The sequence below is a fragment of the Paralichthys olivaceus genome, chromosome 14, assembly GCF_024713975.1.
Source record: "Paralichthys olivaceus isolate ysfri-2021 chromosome 14, ASM2471397v2, whole genome shotgun sequence".
Taxonomy (NCBI): domain Eukaryota; kingdom Metazoa; phylum Chordata; class Actinopteri; order Pleuronectiformes; family Paralichthyidae; genus Paralichthys; species Paralichthys olivaceus.
In genome coordinates this window covers 11839389-11857753 of record NC_091106.1, presented here as the reverse complement: position 1 = coordinate 11857753, position 18365 = coordinate 11839389, and the positions used below count along the sequence as shown (strand labels likewise).

At 39.4% G+C, this 18365-nt stretch overlaps 1 protein-coding gene across 15 annotated transcripts in view; it reads right to left on the bottom strand.

Annotated features, from left to right (window-relative positions):
* The window catches only part of khdrbs2 (KH domain containing, RNA binding, signal transduction associated 2), a 73756-nt gene that overhangs the window by 51046 nt on the left and 4345 nt on the right, over positions 1 to 18365 (bottom strand). For 13 of the 15 annotated variants that reach the window (XM_069538395.1, XM_069538406.1, XM_069538405.1 and 10 more), the window contains 3 exons: positions 18285 to 18361; positions 12746 to 13242; positions 542 to 669 (listed from right to left, as the gene is read on the bottom strand). In XM_069538395.1, the coding sequence (XP_069394496.1) occupies positions 542 to 669; positions 12746 to 12836 (219 nt within the window). In that variant the 5' untranslated portion in view covers positions 12837 to 13242; positions 18285 to 18361. The remainder of the gene's footprint in view (positions 1 to 541; positions 670 to 12745; positions 13243 to 18284; positions 18362 to 18365) is intronic. The other 2 variants (XM_069538396.1, XM_020090898.2) reach the window with 1 other exon arrangement.

Genomic DNA, 18365 nt, shown 5'->3' with positions numbered 1-18365 from the left:
TGGCTGCAGCATTTTAAGCTATAGTGTCCAGACTGAGAGGCACCACTCAGACTGACGACTGAAATTCAGGAAACAATATCACAGACATATGAATTTAGCTCTGCTCTTGTTGCATCCTGACATGTAGTTAAAAGATGTTTTCACAGCTTAATTACTGCTGGTCACTTTTGCAGTTTCAGTAAGAAATCTGCAACCAGCATGGCCAAGGCAAAACAAACAGCCCATTCCAAACAGCCATTTTTAGAAGGGGCAGTACACTAATACCTCAAAAAGATTAGAAACAACCAACATCTCAATACAACCCCTACAATTCTTCTTTCTTCCTAAAAGTTACATATTCAAAATGTTTATCATGAAAAATTCCCTCTGTGACCTAAAAATGTCCTAAAGTTCTTAAATACACATTTCCTACTAAAAGAACTAAAAGGCACAAAAACTTGTTTCCATTACTTTTCAGTTTCTTCCCACAGAAGTAAAACATAGCACCCTAAAATGCCACCATGTGTTTTTTGGGATAAGACGTTGTTGTTGTGTCTCTTACCTTTGGATACTGTTGCACTGGAATGAGAACTCTTTCGGAGAGCTTGATATTTTTATTGCTGATGATATCTAGGTATTTCTTTATGTCGCCATCTTTCCTCAAATCGTCGCCTTCATACTTTTCAATCTCTGCGGGGAAAAAAAAACACGAAATAAAACAACAGATAAGAAGATCATTTGTTTTGTTATGTAAGTGAAAAAAACAGAATCAGTCAACATGTGCAACTCAGCTCTGGAGTCTACTGCAGCATGACAACCACAGTGTAATGTTAGGCTGGGGGCGCATTAGCGGGAATTAAACTATGCATTGCATCACACACAGTGAATAATTTTAGCTGATTATTTTTCTGACTCAGTTGTAAATATGCTCACATTGCAAACTTAATGATACGAGATTATCCCACTTACTCCTGATATGTCCTTTACATCAAACCCTGTAATCTCATGATCCAGTCAAAATAACAACAGAGGCAAAAGTCCCAGTCAGCTTTCCGTGCCTCACTTCACTGCAAACTGAGCTCTTGTGAGCTGCGAGCTGCGAGCGTTCTCTCATCCCTGCATAGCGAAGGACTTAAACAGCTGTCAGATTAAATATACAAAGCATTTGATATCAGAGTCACTTGGCGTTAAGATGAACTCTCATATTAAGATCATATTTGCGGATCATTGGTTCCAATCAAGCTGCAGCACTTCTCCTTACAATTTACAGGATGGGCAAATCTAGAGCAAATTGGCCCAGTGGTCCTCTTGTGTCTCTGCGGCCTGATTACAAACGGGAAGGAGATGAGAGGATGATATTAACTCTCCTGTTCAGCTCCACAGGAACACCCTCAACTCAACACTTGTGTCCAAACTCACAAGACATTATCCTCTAGAAATAATAACCTCTGCGGTTTCCTCCTTGATCGCTGACTTCAGATTTAGAATTTTAGGTCAGTAACACACTTGCAGGACGATAAAAGATGTTTGTGAACAAGTCGGCAAACACACCTGAGCTGCTATATTGAAACTCAAGAGTTCATTGAGGCTGGAGCACTGCGCCCTTATCTGAGCTGCCGACAGTCGGCAGACAAAGCTGTGACGTTAACAAGCAGCTCCGGCTTGTGCAGATAAAAGGCTCAAATGTTCACTAAGAAAGGAGGTTGATTATAGACTGTAATACATCCTGATTAGAGTCAGAATGCAATTTATAATCTGTGCCGACTGTCCCACAGTCTGACAAATTATCAGTTTGTGTGGAAAATAGCCAGTGCTGTCAGTTTTACACCATGAGTCGCATGAAATGCACAAAATCCAAAAATGCAGTGATTTCCTCCAGCGTGACACAGACTCTCTGATTGTGACTGATTGTCTGAGGAAGATCATTTAAATTGCAGGATGCTGTCTCTGCTGCTAAACTGTCTCAACAATCAGTCAGAGGTCATTCAAAATGGAAGAGTACAAATGAATGGCTTTTTAGGTTACTAAGAGTCACTGCCAGAACGGAGAGTCTTACCTAACAGAGATATTTGCAGAAGGAAAGGTTGTGCTCATTGCCTCTCAGGACTGCCGTCTGAATTCTTGATGAAATCATTTATTAACAGATTGAAATCCCAGCATCCAACCTTTTTTCTCACATCAACACTGCTGATTCACACTTCCTCATTCCTTATGTGACACTTTACACGAGACAGATGTCCCAGGATACCAGGCGCTTACAGAATGTGGCTTTTAATAATATGTGTTTTGCCTGAGGACATATATCAAACACAAACTGTGGTGTGCAACCACATGTACATTTTGAACTAGCTCGTCTTTAGACAGTACATGGGGAGCTGCACAGGGACAAGCTAGATAAACAAATACACAATGTGCATAAGGTGGAAAACTTGTTTTTGGCCATGCTAGTAGTGAAAGTCTGGGGATCATGTCAGTCCATCCGTCATAAAAATTCATGGTCCCCAGAGGATGAATTTTAATAACTGTGGTGATCCTGTTCTCTACCATCTACCTATTTCTTCATGACCGTGGTGTATTACTGAAGACCTGCAAAACCTGTGACGCTCCAGCTCGCACCAACAACATTATTGTCTTTTCAGAACTTACCCCAAAACTTTAAGTGACAAAGTAACAAATTATATTTTGGAGAAATTCTTCTTCTTCTCTGTTGGTAACAAATGTCACATTACCAATTATACAATATGTGTAACACAGTCTATTTACATACATTTGTAATTGTGTATATTGTCTTGGCCTCCATAGTCAATAAAAATTGAGTCAATATGATAGTAGTCAAACCACTTTTATGGGACCTCGACTTACAAATGTTTGTTCTGTCTGTTATTACTTTAAAGTAACACGTAGTATGCTTACACATTTCTGTTTTTGGATTTGTGTTACACTTATGTACACAGTTGATTTGTGGAATTTGCAATTTCGCTGTTTCCATCAGAATAAACGGGAATCACCTCTGAGGATGTTCATGGTCAGGCCAATGATTATCGCACACATCACAATGAATAGTCAATCAACTGTGAATAAAGGCATCACATCAAAAAAAGCTTAAACAACATGTGTGACTGTGGAGGGTATAGACAAGCACACAGTCCTTTATACTTTCAAGGACTTGTTCCTGTAGACTCTTGTTAAAGTTTTGATCATTTGAGAGTTAGCTGCGCTGCCACAACACTTAACGCAAACGTACAGAATCAAAAATGTATTTTTATTTGGATTTGTAAAACTCATACCATCAAATGAAGCTCATTGTTTCTGTGCTCAGTCCTACTTCCAGGTTTGATCAAGGATTTAATTCTTCATATCCTCATACATTAGTTATGAACCTCTGCATATGGAAGAACATTTGTTTTGGGATGAATTTTCATTATGAAAATGAGCATTTAACTTTCAAATGGACATAATGTTCATATCATTTTAATGAAGTAATGCTTGTTTTTATAGCCCGTAAAGATTATTGTACAGTGCATAATAGGAAACACCTTTATTCTGGTCTGCAGCCTGCCTGGGAACTCGGAAAAAAGATCGTGTGAGAAAGCATGTGAGAGAGAAAAAGATGGAAAGGGAGAGGAACGGTGGAAAATGAGCTTACACTGTATAAATCTGGGGAAACGTTCACACTGGTATCATCGTTGTCAAATATGCGGTAGGAAGTGGCGAGAGCCTGAAGATCAGAGACACGAGAATGAGCTTTGAAGGTTCCTGGTTTCAGCCCTCACACAGGATGAAAAAAAGTGTCAGCGGGGAAACTGAATGAGTGACTATTCTTGTGCTCTTGATCCCCTCTGTTGCGCTGCCCAAACTGCTTCAGCAGAGCTGCTCAGCAACCAAGAATGAAAAAAAACCCCTACGGTTTAACAGGGCAGCTCCCGACTGAACGTGCAAATGCACAAGTTTGGGAGATGAGGTTTTGTTGGAAAACAGAAAACGGGCTCAGCCGGTTTGCCACGGATTAAAGTTAAATACATCTGCTTTGGTCAGTTCGCAGCAACACAGACTGAGACACCGTCTTCAGTCCAATTTATCCTGGACAACATCAAAGCTGTAGGGTTGGTAATCCTGTAAATGCAATATGCATATGAAATACAACATGCAACCGATACAGCCCACCCCCTCCCATCAGCCCTTTTATTAACGTTACACCCCCAAAATAAAAGAATGAGCTCTGGCCACTGCTAGAAGACAACTTTCTGCTTGTTAACTTCTTCTGTTGTCTCCAATGGTGTGCGTCTCCCTGACTGAAGACTCCAGTCATGTGCAGTGAGAGCACAGACAGGCAGGTCGGTTAGTAACAGATAGGTACACCAGCAAATCATTCCATTAATAATTAAAGTTAATTTGATTGTAGTTTATATTAGGTCGAGGTCTATTTGTCGAGATTCACGCATAATTCTCTTTCTGAGAAGTAAAGGAAAATATTGAAAAATGAAAAATCTCAAAATGAAAGATAGAAGAAAGTGAAAAGAAAATCCTGAATCCACCCCCTGATACAGACCTGCCCAAAAATGAACGGGTTCTTCCCTGACTCATTCTACTTCCTTCCACCAAATTCCATCCCATAGTTTCTGCATAATCCTGCTGACAAACAAACTAAACCTGATAAAGACACAACCTCCTTGGCAGAGGTAATTAATATCTTACAATATTTTAGCCTGTTTTGGATTTAAGACTTTTTATTTGCCATGCAGTCTAATGCATGCAGTTTGTTCTAGTACCGAACAGAAGCTGCTTAAAAAGTGTACGTGCTTGTCTCCTCCTCTGCTGTGGAGGGAGGTGTCTTTTTCTGATGGGTCAGTGGAGTGTAGAAAACTCACCCGTTTTTTTTATACGGCTAAACTATGATGAAATGATTCACCATAATGAAAAAAATCTAAAATGGATATCTTCCTACATAGGTTTGATTAATCTCCGCACCCCTGCACTGTCATGCCAAAATGGGATTTGATGAGACAAACCAGAGCATGAAGATGAACCTCATCACATCCAACAACAAAGCAAACTCAGGATGTCCTAGAATCTGACGTGTGCTCTGTGTAGACAAATAACACACACCCTAAGCAGCCTCTGTTTTCCACTCTCACCTTACATTTTGCAAAGCTGGCTGAAAGACTGGAAACCTTGAATAACCTGCTGATTGATTGATGAGTAGTCCAGGAAAAAACTGCAGAATAGTAGAAAATACATGTGTAAACTCCTAACTTCTGCTGGGTAAAGATCCTGTGGCAATATATTGTTGAATGAAATTAAAATACTCATCCAAAAATGATTAGATTTATAAAGTGTTGAAGAAGTCAGTCCTGGTATTGAGTGATTATGATTCTATATGTTTAATTAAAAAAACATATATACCAACTGCAGAAAGAGTCCAGAAAACAAAGGCTTTAGACAGCTGCTGCCATGAGCCTGTAAACAGCTAAATCATTCTCTGATTACTTCTACTTGCTGAATACTACATCTACAAAAATGACTTCACAATTCAAACAAAAAACTATTAATATTGTTTAAATAGCACACAACTTTCTGTTATGTAAGATTTTTCTGCGTCATTCAACCCTGCACGATAACATTTTAGTTATGGTAAGGTGAGGGGACAAGTAGACACAGGCACAGATTTATTTGTCCCTCTGTTACAGTCAGGGAATGTGGACAGGGCAGGGGGTCGGGATGTTGAATTAAAAACGAGGAAATGATTTAATGGACTCATATGCAATATGAATGGGTTGGGGTAAGGGTAAGGTCTGGATATTGCTGTATCTACAACAGAGTCCTGCAGCTATCCCACAAAGACGTTATTTTACAGGTAAAATATATATTTATTTAACTTCACAGGTGCTAAAGTAGTTTTTTGAGAAATCAGAATTGGAATGATTAAATAATGAAGCCTAGTCAGCCAAGGATTTGTTTTATTGTGAAAGCCTACAACACCACCTTTGACTGCCGAACTTACCGTCACTACTGACAATCCAGTGGTGAATATTTCCTAAGTGGCTTTTATGGCTTGTAAAAAAATATTATTTTTTTAGCGACAAGTTTGGCAAATGAAGCACAAGTGCTGCGACAATTTACACAAACATTTTTTTCAACAACACAACTCAACCATCATAACAGGAGGACAAGGAGGGACCTGCATATGATAACAAAGATATACAAGTCATATAGATGTAAAAAAAAAAAAAAAAAAGACAAAAGATGGGCTGGTGTGAAATGACACACGAAAACCAAAACATGCTTTGGGATTTCCACTATGAGTGTTATTCAGAGGTCATTTGTTGACACCAGACAGAATTACTCTCCTATAACTAAATGCGTGTTAACTCCAAACACAGAAAATTGTAGTAATGGTGCTCCGAATGGCAGAGTGGAGCTGGTGGGGGTTGGATGGACGACAAGACGTGCAATTAGATTTGGCCTTTTTCACTCTGGACTGATGAATTTAAATGTAAAGGGCCTGAAATGTGCACCGCTGTTCGGCCCCACGCTGTTGATGTGTTTTTAACGGAGCCGCGCTGAGGCAAATTGCATTCAGCCCTTGACACAGAGATAAAGTATTAAATCTTAAATCAAATTAAAACGCCGTCCTCAAATTCTCTGCTGAATATGCAACACAAAGTGAAAGAGTAATTGCTATTCATACAAATTACATATTTTGAATAAAATAAACAAATTATACACAACATAAAGGCCAGACAGAACACAACATAAAGGCCAGACAGAACACAAAATAGTCCTCACATTTATCTCTGGTTGACAACATGGTCTTTATCTCCGAGATAACATGTGCAAAATACGCTATTATTTATGTATGTGTCAGTTTCTCTTTATTTTATATCAAGAAATAAAGGATGGAGGGCTAAATACATATTGCTTTCTGTGCCTTATTTTGAATGTACAACTTTCCAGTTATATGTGGGCATTCAAGAGGGACAGAAACATAATCTGATCTGTAATATCTATTTTCTGAGTGCTGCGGCTTTGGCTCATCCACTCATTGCTGTTGCTTGAAAATGCTCATGACCTTGGAATTTAATCTTATTCAACCCATGCACTCATTGTAAGTCACTTTCGATAAGAGTGTCGGCTAAACGGCGAAAATCTAATGCAATGTCTCACTTTCCTGAAATGCAATGTAATTCTTTTTTGTCCTTTTGATAGGTCACACCACAAGGGGCGAGGCGGTGTATCTGCTGCTCCGAGCCGAGTCACCGCTGGATACTCTCATAATGGGCGCGCTGAAAATGTGAGTAACAATTTATAAACAAGAGAGGGAGAGAGATTAAGTGAAAATCAATTTGAGTTTCCAGACAAAACTGCTCTCTGTGGTGGGGCATCATCCGAATCAATTGAAAGACATGTCTGTTCTTGAGTATTTGTCGACTCTATACTTTACTATGCATCTACAGATTATGAGATATCTACTTAACAGTCAGTGCGGCTTACTCTCTCACTTTCTAATTACTGCTCTACGTTATTAGCTGACTAAAGCTAAGATGGTTCCTGCAACATCTGATTGGTTTTTAATAAAAGTGAAAGGAGAGTGGCGTGGTGGAGCAGTGGGTAGCTGCTGTGGAATGTTCACCTGCTTCCTCCTACAGTCCAAAGATATGTGAATTAGGGTTAGGTTAACCAGAGACTCAAAATGTCCTGTAGGTGTGAAATTGAGTGTTTTATTGTCTTTGTATTTTGTCTCTATGACACACTGAGACCTGTCCAGGTAGCCTATGTGTAGACGTGTACCATACGCCGTAGCCTGACGTGCACCTCACCAAAAATTTAACCATGCATCGAGGCGACGCTGGCCACAAGACCTGTGATTGGTCCTTTTAGTAGCATCGCATTTCTGGCAGACTCTTAGTTTCAGTTCTATAAGAAAAAGTAATTGCTCTTCAACGTCTATCAGCTCCAACTCCAACTCGATCCGCTTATTAACACTCGCCATTGTTCATAAGTAAACAGAGACGCCAAAGAAATTGTAAATAAGCGGACCAGAAACCGGAAGACACTCAACACCAGAATAGAAACTCAACCGCCACTAGCATGTAGGCATAGCTTTGACGCAGAAGCATGAGGCTTTAGCCATTACTAATCAGGTGGCTGTGACTCTGGAGGTAGAGCGGGTTAACCACTTACCAGAGGGTCAGTGGTTTGATCCCAGTCTCCCCTATTCCGCGTGTGTGAGTGATGTGTGATAGAGAAAGGGTACGAATGTGTGTGTAAATGGGAGAATGGCAAAACTGTACTGTGAAGTATTTTGAGTGGTCATCAAGTATAGTGCCACATAAATACAGAGCATTTACCATTTACTTAAACAGAAACCGACTTATACTGTGATTAACTACTTAATATTTCGTCTCTTTTTTCAGAACATTTCCTCTTTTGCGTAAGAGTTGTTGTGAGAACGACAGAAAAGTGCAGCTGGCTGCTTAAGAGAGAATTTTTAGCTCTGACAGTTTGGAGAAAGGCTAAACGCAAGGAAAACATGAAACAAAACCCAGATTTTATAAAAGATTAAAGGATGTGTTGCACTCGCACGGTGCGGTGTATCACATCAAAAACCTGCCGTTCAAATATCTTATACCCACTGATGCTTAAAGACATTAAACTGACAACATCATTGAAAGTGAGAACACCAGTAAACTTATTAGATGTGAGGGGCTTCTCATGTTCTTCTCTCTTACGTTTTACTTTAAGTGAGTCTTGGTCCTCCTCCATAAACAGTACATGCGCATCTTTTATTCAGAGAAGCTTACGTCCTTCAGATCTCATGAAGATTTGTTTGTACTGCCGCTTCGCCTGGCAGCACTTGTGACTGCATTTGAGCTTAGTAATGCTTAGCAACGATATAAAATAGATCTTGTGCTTGTGAAAAAATAAATAAAATAAAAATAATAATGTGTGGAAATGTCACCTTTAATCTAAAAATGGTAACATGCAGCTGCACACACTTGCCTTCGTTTTTCTCATCAACCAATATTCCTCTACCCATCCATCAGACATGTGTGCACACCCTCCTCTGTGTGTCTGTCTGCTTTGCTTATTAGGAATCCCATTAGTTTTCATGGCAGGACTGAATTACGTGGCATGTAGGTATTGTAAGTATTGCAAAGAAACCCGCTGGGATCTATTAAATCGTCCCCTTCTTGTGTCTAACTTGAACCCACTTTTAAAACAACGGTGCAGCTCTTTAGTCGGCCGCAAATTAAAGCTCAACACATGGAAACATTGACCTTTGTGTGTCAATCTGAGTAATCATTGCGAATACGCTGAAATGAGTTGTTAAAGGTGAGTTTATGTGATTTTAAAGAAGGGTGTTGAGGGGAATGGGCTAAAAAACATTATTTCACTGTTTCACTGTCAAAGCAAACAAGACGACCACACTCCAATCCCCGAGAATCTGCCTCACCCACCCACTGAAGGAGCTTAACTCCGCTCGAAGAAAGAACAACAACTTTAAAGGCAACGATAACTTAAACAAACAACAAATTCATTCCATAAATTCGGAGCCGTTAACTGAGGCTGTGGTAAATCCGTGTCATGCTGGTTAACGTGCATGATGTGAATAATGCAGGATTACTTGCTCCGCTATTCAGTGACAAATAGCTGTGGATCTATAAATCTGTGAGCGCAGTTTATCTTGCCGTCCACTGATTTGCATGAATCAGTATAAAACATGAGCGCAGACTGACATGAGATGATAGAAACTGTGTGAAAGTGGTAGAAATTATGACGATTATTTCAGATGCTGCCCACAGCTGATGGTGTTGAACATTGTCCGAGCCGACGCTGCTTCTGACCGAGCCGACAGTTTATCACAGTAATTGTTCACTATTGTGAACGATGAATGCACTTTTCTTTGTTGACCTCGCAAACATGATTCAATCGCATTGAAATGCTCGCAAATCTATTGAAATGTATTAGTGTGTTGTATTTGCGTTTATAGTGTTGTACTTACTTGAAGACTGAACTGCACTGTGTTGAGTACATGTGTATCCGTTAGTGAAAGATAATTCAGTAAGTTATATAGAATTCTTCCGAATAAAATCAATATCTATACCATATAAACATGCTAACTGCTGTTCACAAATACAATAACGACCGTGGTTTTCCTTTGTGTCCTGGCTGTGTGAAACCATCTGGATCACAGTTCGCGACAAGAGCGTCGCTGTCACGTGTCTCATCCACACATTTCAACAGGGGAGCTCAAGGAGCAGAGGCACCAGAGCACTGTCATGTTAATCAGCATATTAATCTGACATGGAGTTGGACTCTATAACTCTCTCAACAACCACGTCCAGACAGATGTGTGTTAAGACTCGTAACGTCAGTAGTACGGGTGAGTGTAGACATTTTACAGCTGATACACCGCAGTACGTGTTCCTACAGGAATATAAAGCCAGGTGTTTTCCTTGCTTTACTGCAGTTTTCCCGTGTAAGTAGCGTAAAAATAGTGATTCCACAACACATCACTCAAACCTTAAGTTATTTTTGGGATGGCACTCCTGCCTACCAGAGGGAGCACATCTATATTCATAGATCGTATTGTGATGTTATTGATATTATCATTATTGTCGGCGGTTTATCACATCTCGTATTGTTTCGTTGTTGCGTCGTCTCCCCACTGCTCTTCTAACTATAGAGCAAAGACTGCACCTCCAAAGACCCAGCTGTCAAACTTCTAAAGTTTGCAGACCACACTACTGTTTACTGGACTCATACGAGATGGTGACAAGTCAGCGTATGGGCAGAAAGTTGTAGTCCTGGTGCTCAGGTGCAGTCAAACAAGTGGAGCCGAACACATTTTCAACACTGTGAAACCGACAGCAGAATTTTGGAGACACTGCTCCCCCTCGCCGCTCTGTTTCAACCCATCAAGCTTCTGGGAACTACCATTTTCCCCAAGACCAGAGGCGGGAGACCAACCGGCATCACCTACATCAACTGAAGTGCACAGCAGAGGATGTACTTTCTGCCGCAACTGAGGAAGTATTGTCTGCCACGGGAGCTGTTGAGCGAGTTCTACGCTGCAGTCAGTGGATGCGTGCTGGGCACATCCATCACGGTCTGGTTGGGAGCAGCCACAAAACAGGATAGGAGCGAGACTGCAGCGAACAGTGAGGACAGCGGGGGGGGGGGTTCTGCCCCCTCTGCCCAGGAACCAGGAAAACCGATGAGAAATGTGTTACAGATCCCTGCAGGCAAAACAGAACCGTGTAAACTACAACTACCAGACACAAAAGGAGTGACTTTCCCCATCACGCTCATCAACAGCTGACCGGTATCATCTACTGTACCATAGATACTCCTGTTTCTTTCAGTACACCTGCATTACTTTTTTACCCCCACATGCTGCACACAAGTCTTGTTTGCACTATCACACACTTGCACTTAATATACAGCATGTATTTTGCCTTTTATATGATCTGTACCTTGCTTTTATATTGTCTGTAAACAGGAGGTACTTTGTTTTGCACATTGTTCGAGACTCAGCAACTGCAGGAACCAAATTCCCCCGTGTGAGCGAACGCACTTGTGCCAACACATCTGACTCTGATTCTAATTCCGCTTGAGCTGAGCCGAGTCCTTGTGTTTGCTTTGCCGTGATAAGTTTTCTCGCCTATCAAAAGTGACACAGTCTCGATGTGTGAATGAAATTACGGATGCATCTGCGGCGTGGAGAAAGTACTTTACATGCTGCAGGCTGAACTTGATTATACGGCTCTGTTGGACAAACTGTGACACGGTGTCAGAGGAGAGACGGTCGAACATCTGTCTCAGTGGCACTTTTGAGTCCCTGCTGTGACCTTGACGACAGCGTTGGTGATAAGAGACGATGAGTCATGCTACACTACATTCACCTAAAATGTTTATGAACAATGATAACAGTGATACTGGCACTTAAATTTCAGGATGCACTATACAGTCTGTCTGTCACATCAACAGTGGGTCTCTTTCCTGCTGTACACACGAGTATGTTCTCATGTTGTAAATATTGTTACTTTGTTGATGTGCTCTGTAACATCTTCACTCATTTGAGACTCTCTCTCTTTTGAGTCAACACAAAAACTTGGACCTCCACCCATGAACTGAACAATCTTAAATATTTATGTACAGATAGATTTCTTAGAAATATTAGACCAATGCTGATATTTGCTTTATGTGGTTCATGTCTTTTTTGCAAAAAAAAACTTGAGAATGTCAAGTTTGTGCAGCTTGTTTTAGTCTGATAAAGAAATTATTAAAGCACACAATTTAATACTAAATAAGTCTATGCTGAACAGGGTTAACAACAGCCTTTAAAACGAGTCAAACATCCAGGTAACATTCACTATTTGCAGCTCTATATTGAGAACTGCTCTGTGGACACTCTTGGGTTATTATTTTTGGGCTGTGTTGTGCTGGTGCTTGACCTTGGAGGTTAGAATAAAAGGTGATGACTCTACACTTTACTTTCTGTGCTCATTGCAATTCTCCACCTTTGGAAAAACCTTTAAAAAAAGTTCTGCACAAGGAGCCAAAGGGCAGTGTCCAAATCGAGACGCACAGCCACAGTGAATCCACTGCCACAGCATTAGGAGTCATGTGTTAAATATAAACCCACATCAGGTCACTGGACTTTTCCCCAGAAATATAAATGCAAGGGGGTTTTCAGTTGCAGAGAACAAGGTGAATGCCACTGTTGAACAAGGTTGAGAGCATAACAAATAACCTGACTTACCTTCTGCAAGCAGACGCAACGCGTGCACAAAAGAGGGGTCCAGGGTGTTTTTCTCCGCCACCAGTTCAGGTAAGCACTTATTTGGATGCATGACTGTGACAGCGGAGCTCCTCACCGGCCGTGCAGGTGAGAGACTGTGCGGGACTGGACTGGATGAGCGTCGGAATGAAACTAAAAACCTTCCCCGCTCGTGCGTTCTGGTGGCTCCACTCCACCTGGGCACCAAGCGCAAAAAAACCCAGGAAAGCCAACTAGTCCGTGATGCTTGACAGGAGGGTGCGTTGTGCTTCAGAGGTGTGCGTCCATCTCTGCTGCTGCTGCTGCTTCTCCGTCCTCTCCTCAGCACCCCGCCACCCTCAGTGGGTCTGCACACCGCGCTGCTGCCGCTCCTCCTCCCCGCCCCTCAGCCACTTTATTGGCCACTTTCTGGCACCGTGGCGCCGCTGGAAAAACAAAGACGGTCCCCGCTGAGCGCATAATAATTCTGCTGTGAGGGACTGAATGAAAAAGAAAAAAAAGAGTTGACGTTGCATTTATTCGGGGCTCATACATGGTCCCTGCAATAATCTCACTTCAATAGATTCAGTTGCTTTGTTTGAAAGTTTTATGCTGAAAATAGAAGCAAGAAACTCCAATATGGATTTGAGAAAACTGTGCAACAGTGCAAAAGGCTGTGTGGCTTCAGTACCAGCAGAGCCGGTTCTGTGCGTTTTGGGGTCCGGAGTTTTTGGGGGGCCCTGACTCAGTGGATAGACAGATGCTTTTGTATACATCTGTCCGGATTTGTATACATCTGCCGGGGGGCCACGCTTATTTGGCTAATGGGGAGGGCCAGCTCTAAGTACCTAAATCCTTATGAGATCATATTGTAACATATACTAAATTTTGAGTCAGGGGATTTTGAAACGCAATCATGTCACCTTAAATAATGACTGACTTTGATATGGCAAAGATCAATTATGGTTGAATCAGTGATGCCATACTACCGGGAGATAATACCTTATCAACAGGAAACATATCTTATCCAATTACTTTCTTCAGTGAGTTTCCGAAGTTGTCCACAGAGCAGCTTGTTGTTATTTTTCTTCAAACTGAACAAATGCTCTTTGTGACCAGTGCCTTTTTTCGCCTCAGGGAGAAAAACACAGTTATGGCCTCTGTGTCGCTGTCCATGGTGCTGGACACCACCTGCATGACTCAGATTTCTCCTGATGTGGTGAACAGGCACTTTTGTTCAACCTATGATTTTTTCCATCACATTTATAATTAATGAAAGCGAAAAGAATAAACAGAAATGGGTTATACTATGGGCTCCCATCAGTCTGTCCTCACAGCCTCTGATCTACTCCAACAATGCTCTGCTCTTTGTTAATCAAGTCAGAATGAATATTTGTCTTGTTATGGTTTAATCACTGTTTGGCATCTTACCAAAAAACTCTGCAAAATTATACCCGTCTACCAATATATCAATGCTCTCGTGTTTTTTCCCCTGTTTGACTTTAGCTAATATCTAAGTATTTGACAATGACAAGTTTGTTTTTGTTTTCTGACACTGTTACTTATTTAGATGTAATCACATCCTAATATACGACCGTTTATATCTCAATTTAAAAAATAATATTCGCAGTCATGGTTTTAAATGAGCCATACTGTAATCTGCTTTATTTTCACAGTAATGCAAATACTGTACTTTTACAATGTCCATTGATACAATACGTAAAGTCAAGTTTATTTATATAGCACATTTAAAACCAACTGCAGTTGACCAAAGGGATGTACAATTATGTAAAATAAAGTATAAAATGAATTTACAACCTATTTCAGAACACTCATGAGCCCAAGAGAAGATGTTTCACAGTTTATATGTGTTAACTTGTAAAATATCAAAGCTGCAATCCCAGCATAATGATTTTCATTTTCTCTTTTGAATTGTGACTCAAAAAGCAAAGGAGAGCTTTTTCTGTCTGGGAAGAGTCCATGACATTACACCACCTTACAGAAGTTTTCTAATTTGAATTCTTTATTAGCTCGTCACGGTGCATCTTTGGGGGTGTCAGCGATGGAAGCATGAATGTTTGAATTTAATACAAAATGCCTCTCATGTCCCTTTTAGCCATGATATTGATCTGAATCTGAAAGTCATCTGCAGCGCAGGATGCTGGCTGCTGTACTTACTCACAAATTAGTTTTTGAGCAGAGGAAGCTGGTGGATGACCAAACTCCAGCTCTACTTGACCTTTAGAGATGATTGTGACCACTCTGATCAGAATAACAAAGACTGTGCTGGGACCACGAACACTGATGTTAGCTTCTTTTTCCTTTAAAAAGAGACATATATAGGGTTGGGCGAATCTTGTCATTGAACAGTGAGGAGAGACACCACAATATTTGTCTGTGAAATTGCATATTCTTCTTTTAGAAGTGATCTTAACATTAGAGCTTTACACAACCTTAATATTAATGAAACAAACTGTATAATCTCAAAATCTGTGGATGTGTAAATAAATGTTATTATTTAATATCTTATAGTAGAAACTGTGGGTTAATGTTGCCATTAATCATTACTTTACATTTAAAATGATTTCTCTCAGTTCACCTTTAGCATCATGAGTATTAAACATGATTATATAAAGGTATTAAACATGTATTTACTGTTGATGGTTTGTTTTGGAGACTGAACAACCACATGGGTTTTTTTGAAATGCTTTTAAAAAAACATGAATATCTTATGAACCAACTTTTTTTTTCTAAATCTTTTTGGATAGTTGGAGAATATTGATTATAACGTCACATTTACATGTCTTCTTTCCTTCTCTTTTCTTTAAAGTAATGATAAATCACCATCTGTTAAGAAGAGACACATTTTTTTTTCTGCTTGACAAAACTACTACGCCTGTGTCTTTGTGTTTCAAGCTTGCTGGACCTTGACTTGTGTCATTTCATTTAGTGAAATGATTAATAATCTTGCTGCTGTTGCAGTGGTGACAATGGTTAATATGAGTGTGACTGTGTATGTGGTTTCATCAGAATCAATCTCAAAGTATGGTTGTATCTTTGGATGAAAACAGACAGAATAAAAACAGAGATCAAGATTCAGAACGTCTTCCTTGACCCGTGAGATTATAGGGAAGAGAAACAAACATGAAAGAGGAAGAGAGTTTGATGTTTTTCTGTGCAGAGAGAAGATGTTTATTAGACTGTTGCATGTTATTTTGGTTGAAGAAACAGTTATCAACACTTCTCTTTTGACTAAAACTCTATCAGCACTGACACCATTTAGTTTTCAACCAAGATTTAATGGATTCTTACTGCTCTCTATTGGTCAAACTGCAACATTACAAATTCCATGACCACTAATGGAGAAGCCTTTCAAAACCTTTGATTTCTATGGTAACTTGGCTTAGGTTTTCTTAAATTTGCAGATGATTTATAGTGTGTTCTAACTGCTTCAATAAGAATGTTTTGTTTATTCCTTCTATTTGTGTCTTCCTTTAATTTTTGTAAGCATCAAAATTGTTCACCCTTCCTTTTTTTTTTAAAGTATTTTAAATTAGCATTACTATATATATAATAGTATATTATTATATTTTAATACAAATAGCATATTTACTTTATTTACATTGCCTTGCCTTTTGTTTAAATTTTTTCCTAATATGCTGTGGTTTTTTTTGTTGTTTACCTGCATTATTCAGTGAGAAGATGTAGAATCAAATTCTATTGTGTCTATATTTTACTGATGTATGCATGAATTATTGGCCCAGTTAAGATGTTTGTGTTTGCATGGACTTCAATGCTTTCTGTTTGTGTTAATATTTGTAACTTTGTGTATCACTGAAGACAGCCGTTCTCCCTGTGTCCATGGTGTTTGCTCCATTAAACTCTGAAACTTGGATTCATCACTTCTGTCACATTTCCTATGTGAAGCTCCAGTTTGAGATCAATGATTAACATGTTCAACCAACTTTTGATTTGAAACACAAACACCAGAATTCCTTCTAACACATTTCTCTGTAACTTGAAGCTGGTGGTAACTGTGAAGCTGTTTCTAGGGCCATTGTTATTGCTTAACCAACCGTTAACTCTGTCCTCTTTTTGGCCCCAATTACACCCGCCTCTGTCAAGCTGGACAGAGGAATCGAACAATCTGCTGTTTTCCAATAAAACTGTAAAACAGCTATGACCAATATGAACACCACTAGCACTACTAATGCAAATCCACTAGGTTAATGTAGTGTATGTGGAACAGAGCTGGCCTGTGAACTAGAATAAGCCACCTAGAGGCCTCATCTATGCTTTTTATTTGTTTGTTTGTTTAGAGACACCACAGTGTGTGTGTGTGTGTTATTTTACAAAACTATAAATCGATGTCCATTGTGAACGTGTTGATATTAGTTTTTCTGAAGAGGTGAAATGAGAGATGTGCTGAACTTTTATCTTAAAATGTTTATTCTGTAAAACGTTTACCCATTTGTTCAAGACGTGCTTTATTTTGAAACGTTTGGCCGGAACTCTTATCTTGAATCAGATTAGACTTGGCATTAGTCAAGTTAGAGGCGATGAAGTCGAACTAAAACACTCACGTCTCACAAAACCACGGGAGAACAGCGGAGAGTTTCAAGTGTGAAGATCTGGGAAGGTAAGACACAGATCCAGATGTTTGCACCTGCGTGTTGCCTCAAACAGCTGGAGGATGTTGCAAACAAACTGTTTACTGTAAACGACTGTTTAAGGACTGATGGTTCACACACTTGACTCTGGTGGTGTTACACACGTGTCCTGCAGTGTAGTGGAGTCAAACACACATTAAGAAAGAGATGTCAGTTTGATCACAGCTAAAATGAACCATTGTTAAATACCTACCGTGATATAAATACTGACGATGTTCTACTGACCAATGTCTCATAAAAAAAAAAAATATTATGCAAAACTAATAATAGTATTCAAATTAATAGCGAGAATAGTAATAACTATTATTAATTGCAAACTTGTATTATTGTTAATAATAATTATATCAATAAAATAATAATAATATTTTTATATTTTAATTAGGATAATAATGACTTTAGTTTTGTTGGTAAAAAAGTAATAAGACTAGGAATATCTCTTGAAATAATGTAAGAAGTTTCCTTTAGATCTATCCTCAACGTGTTTGTAATACTTACTGTTTTATTAACTTAAAATTAATTTTGTGTATTTGCATCTACATATATATAGATATATATAAATAGTACACGTATCCTGCTTTGTAAATGTGTATTCCTTTCAATAAAGTGAAAAATGGGCTTGTGAGAGCCAAAAAGTCTCTCAATGGAAATCAAATACCAGTAATATTAATGATAATTATAATGAACATGAACAAAAGGGTAGAAAATTGTGAGGCTATTGATTTAAAAAAGGAAGCTGGAAATAGTAAGATTAAAACTAAATAAAATATGTGTATGAATGAGACATTTGGTTGCACTGAAAGTGTGGAGTGCTGAGAAAACGTTGGATGTTTATTGCAGACGACAGATACAGTCGAGTTTCAAAGTTCACTGACCTTGAAAACTGCAGTTGATAAAACTGTCTCTCATCCAGATCGGTCGTTGGTTGATTGTACGTCTTGGAAAACTGTAACTAA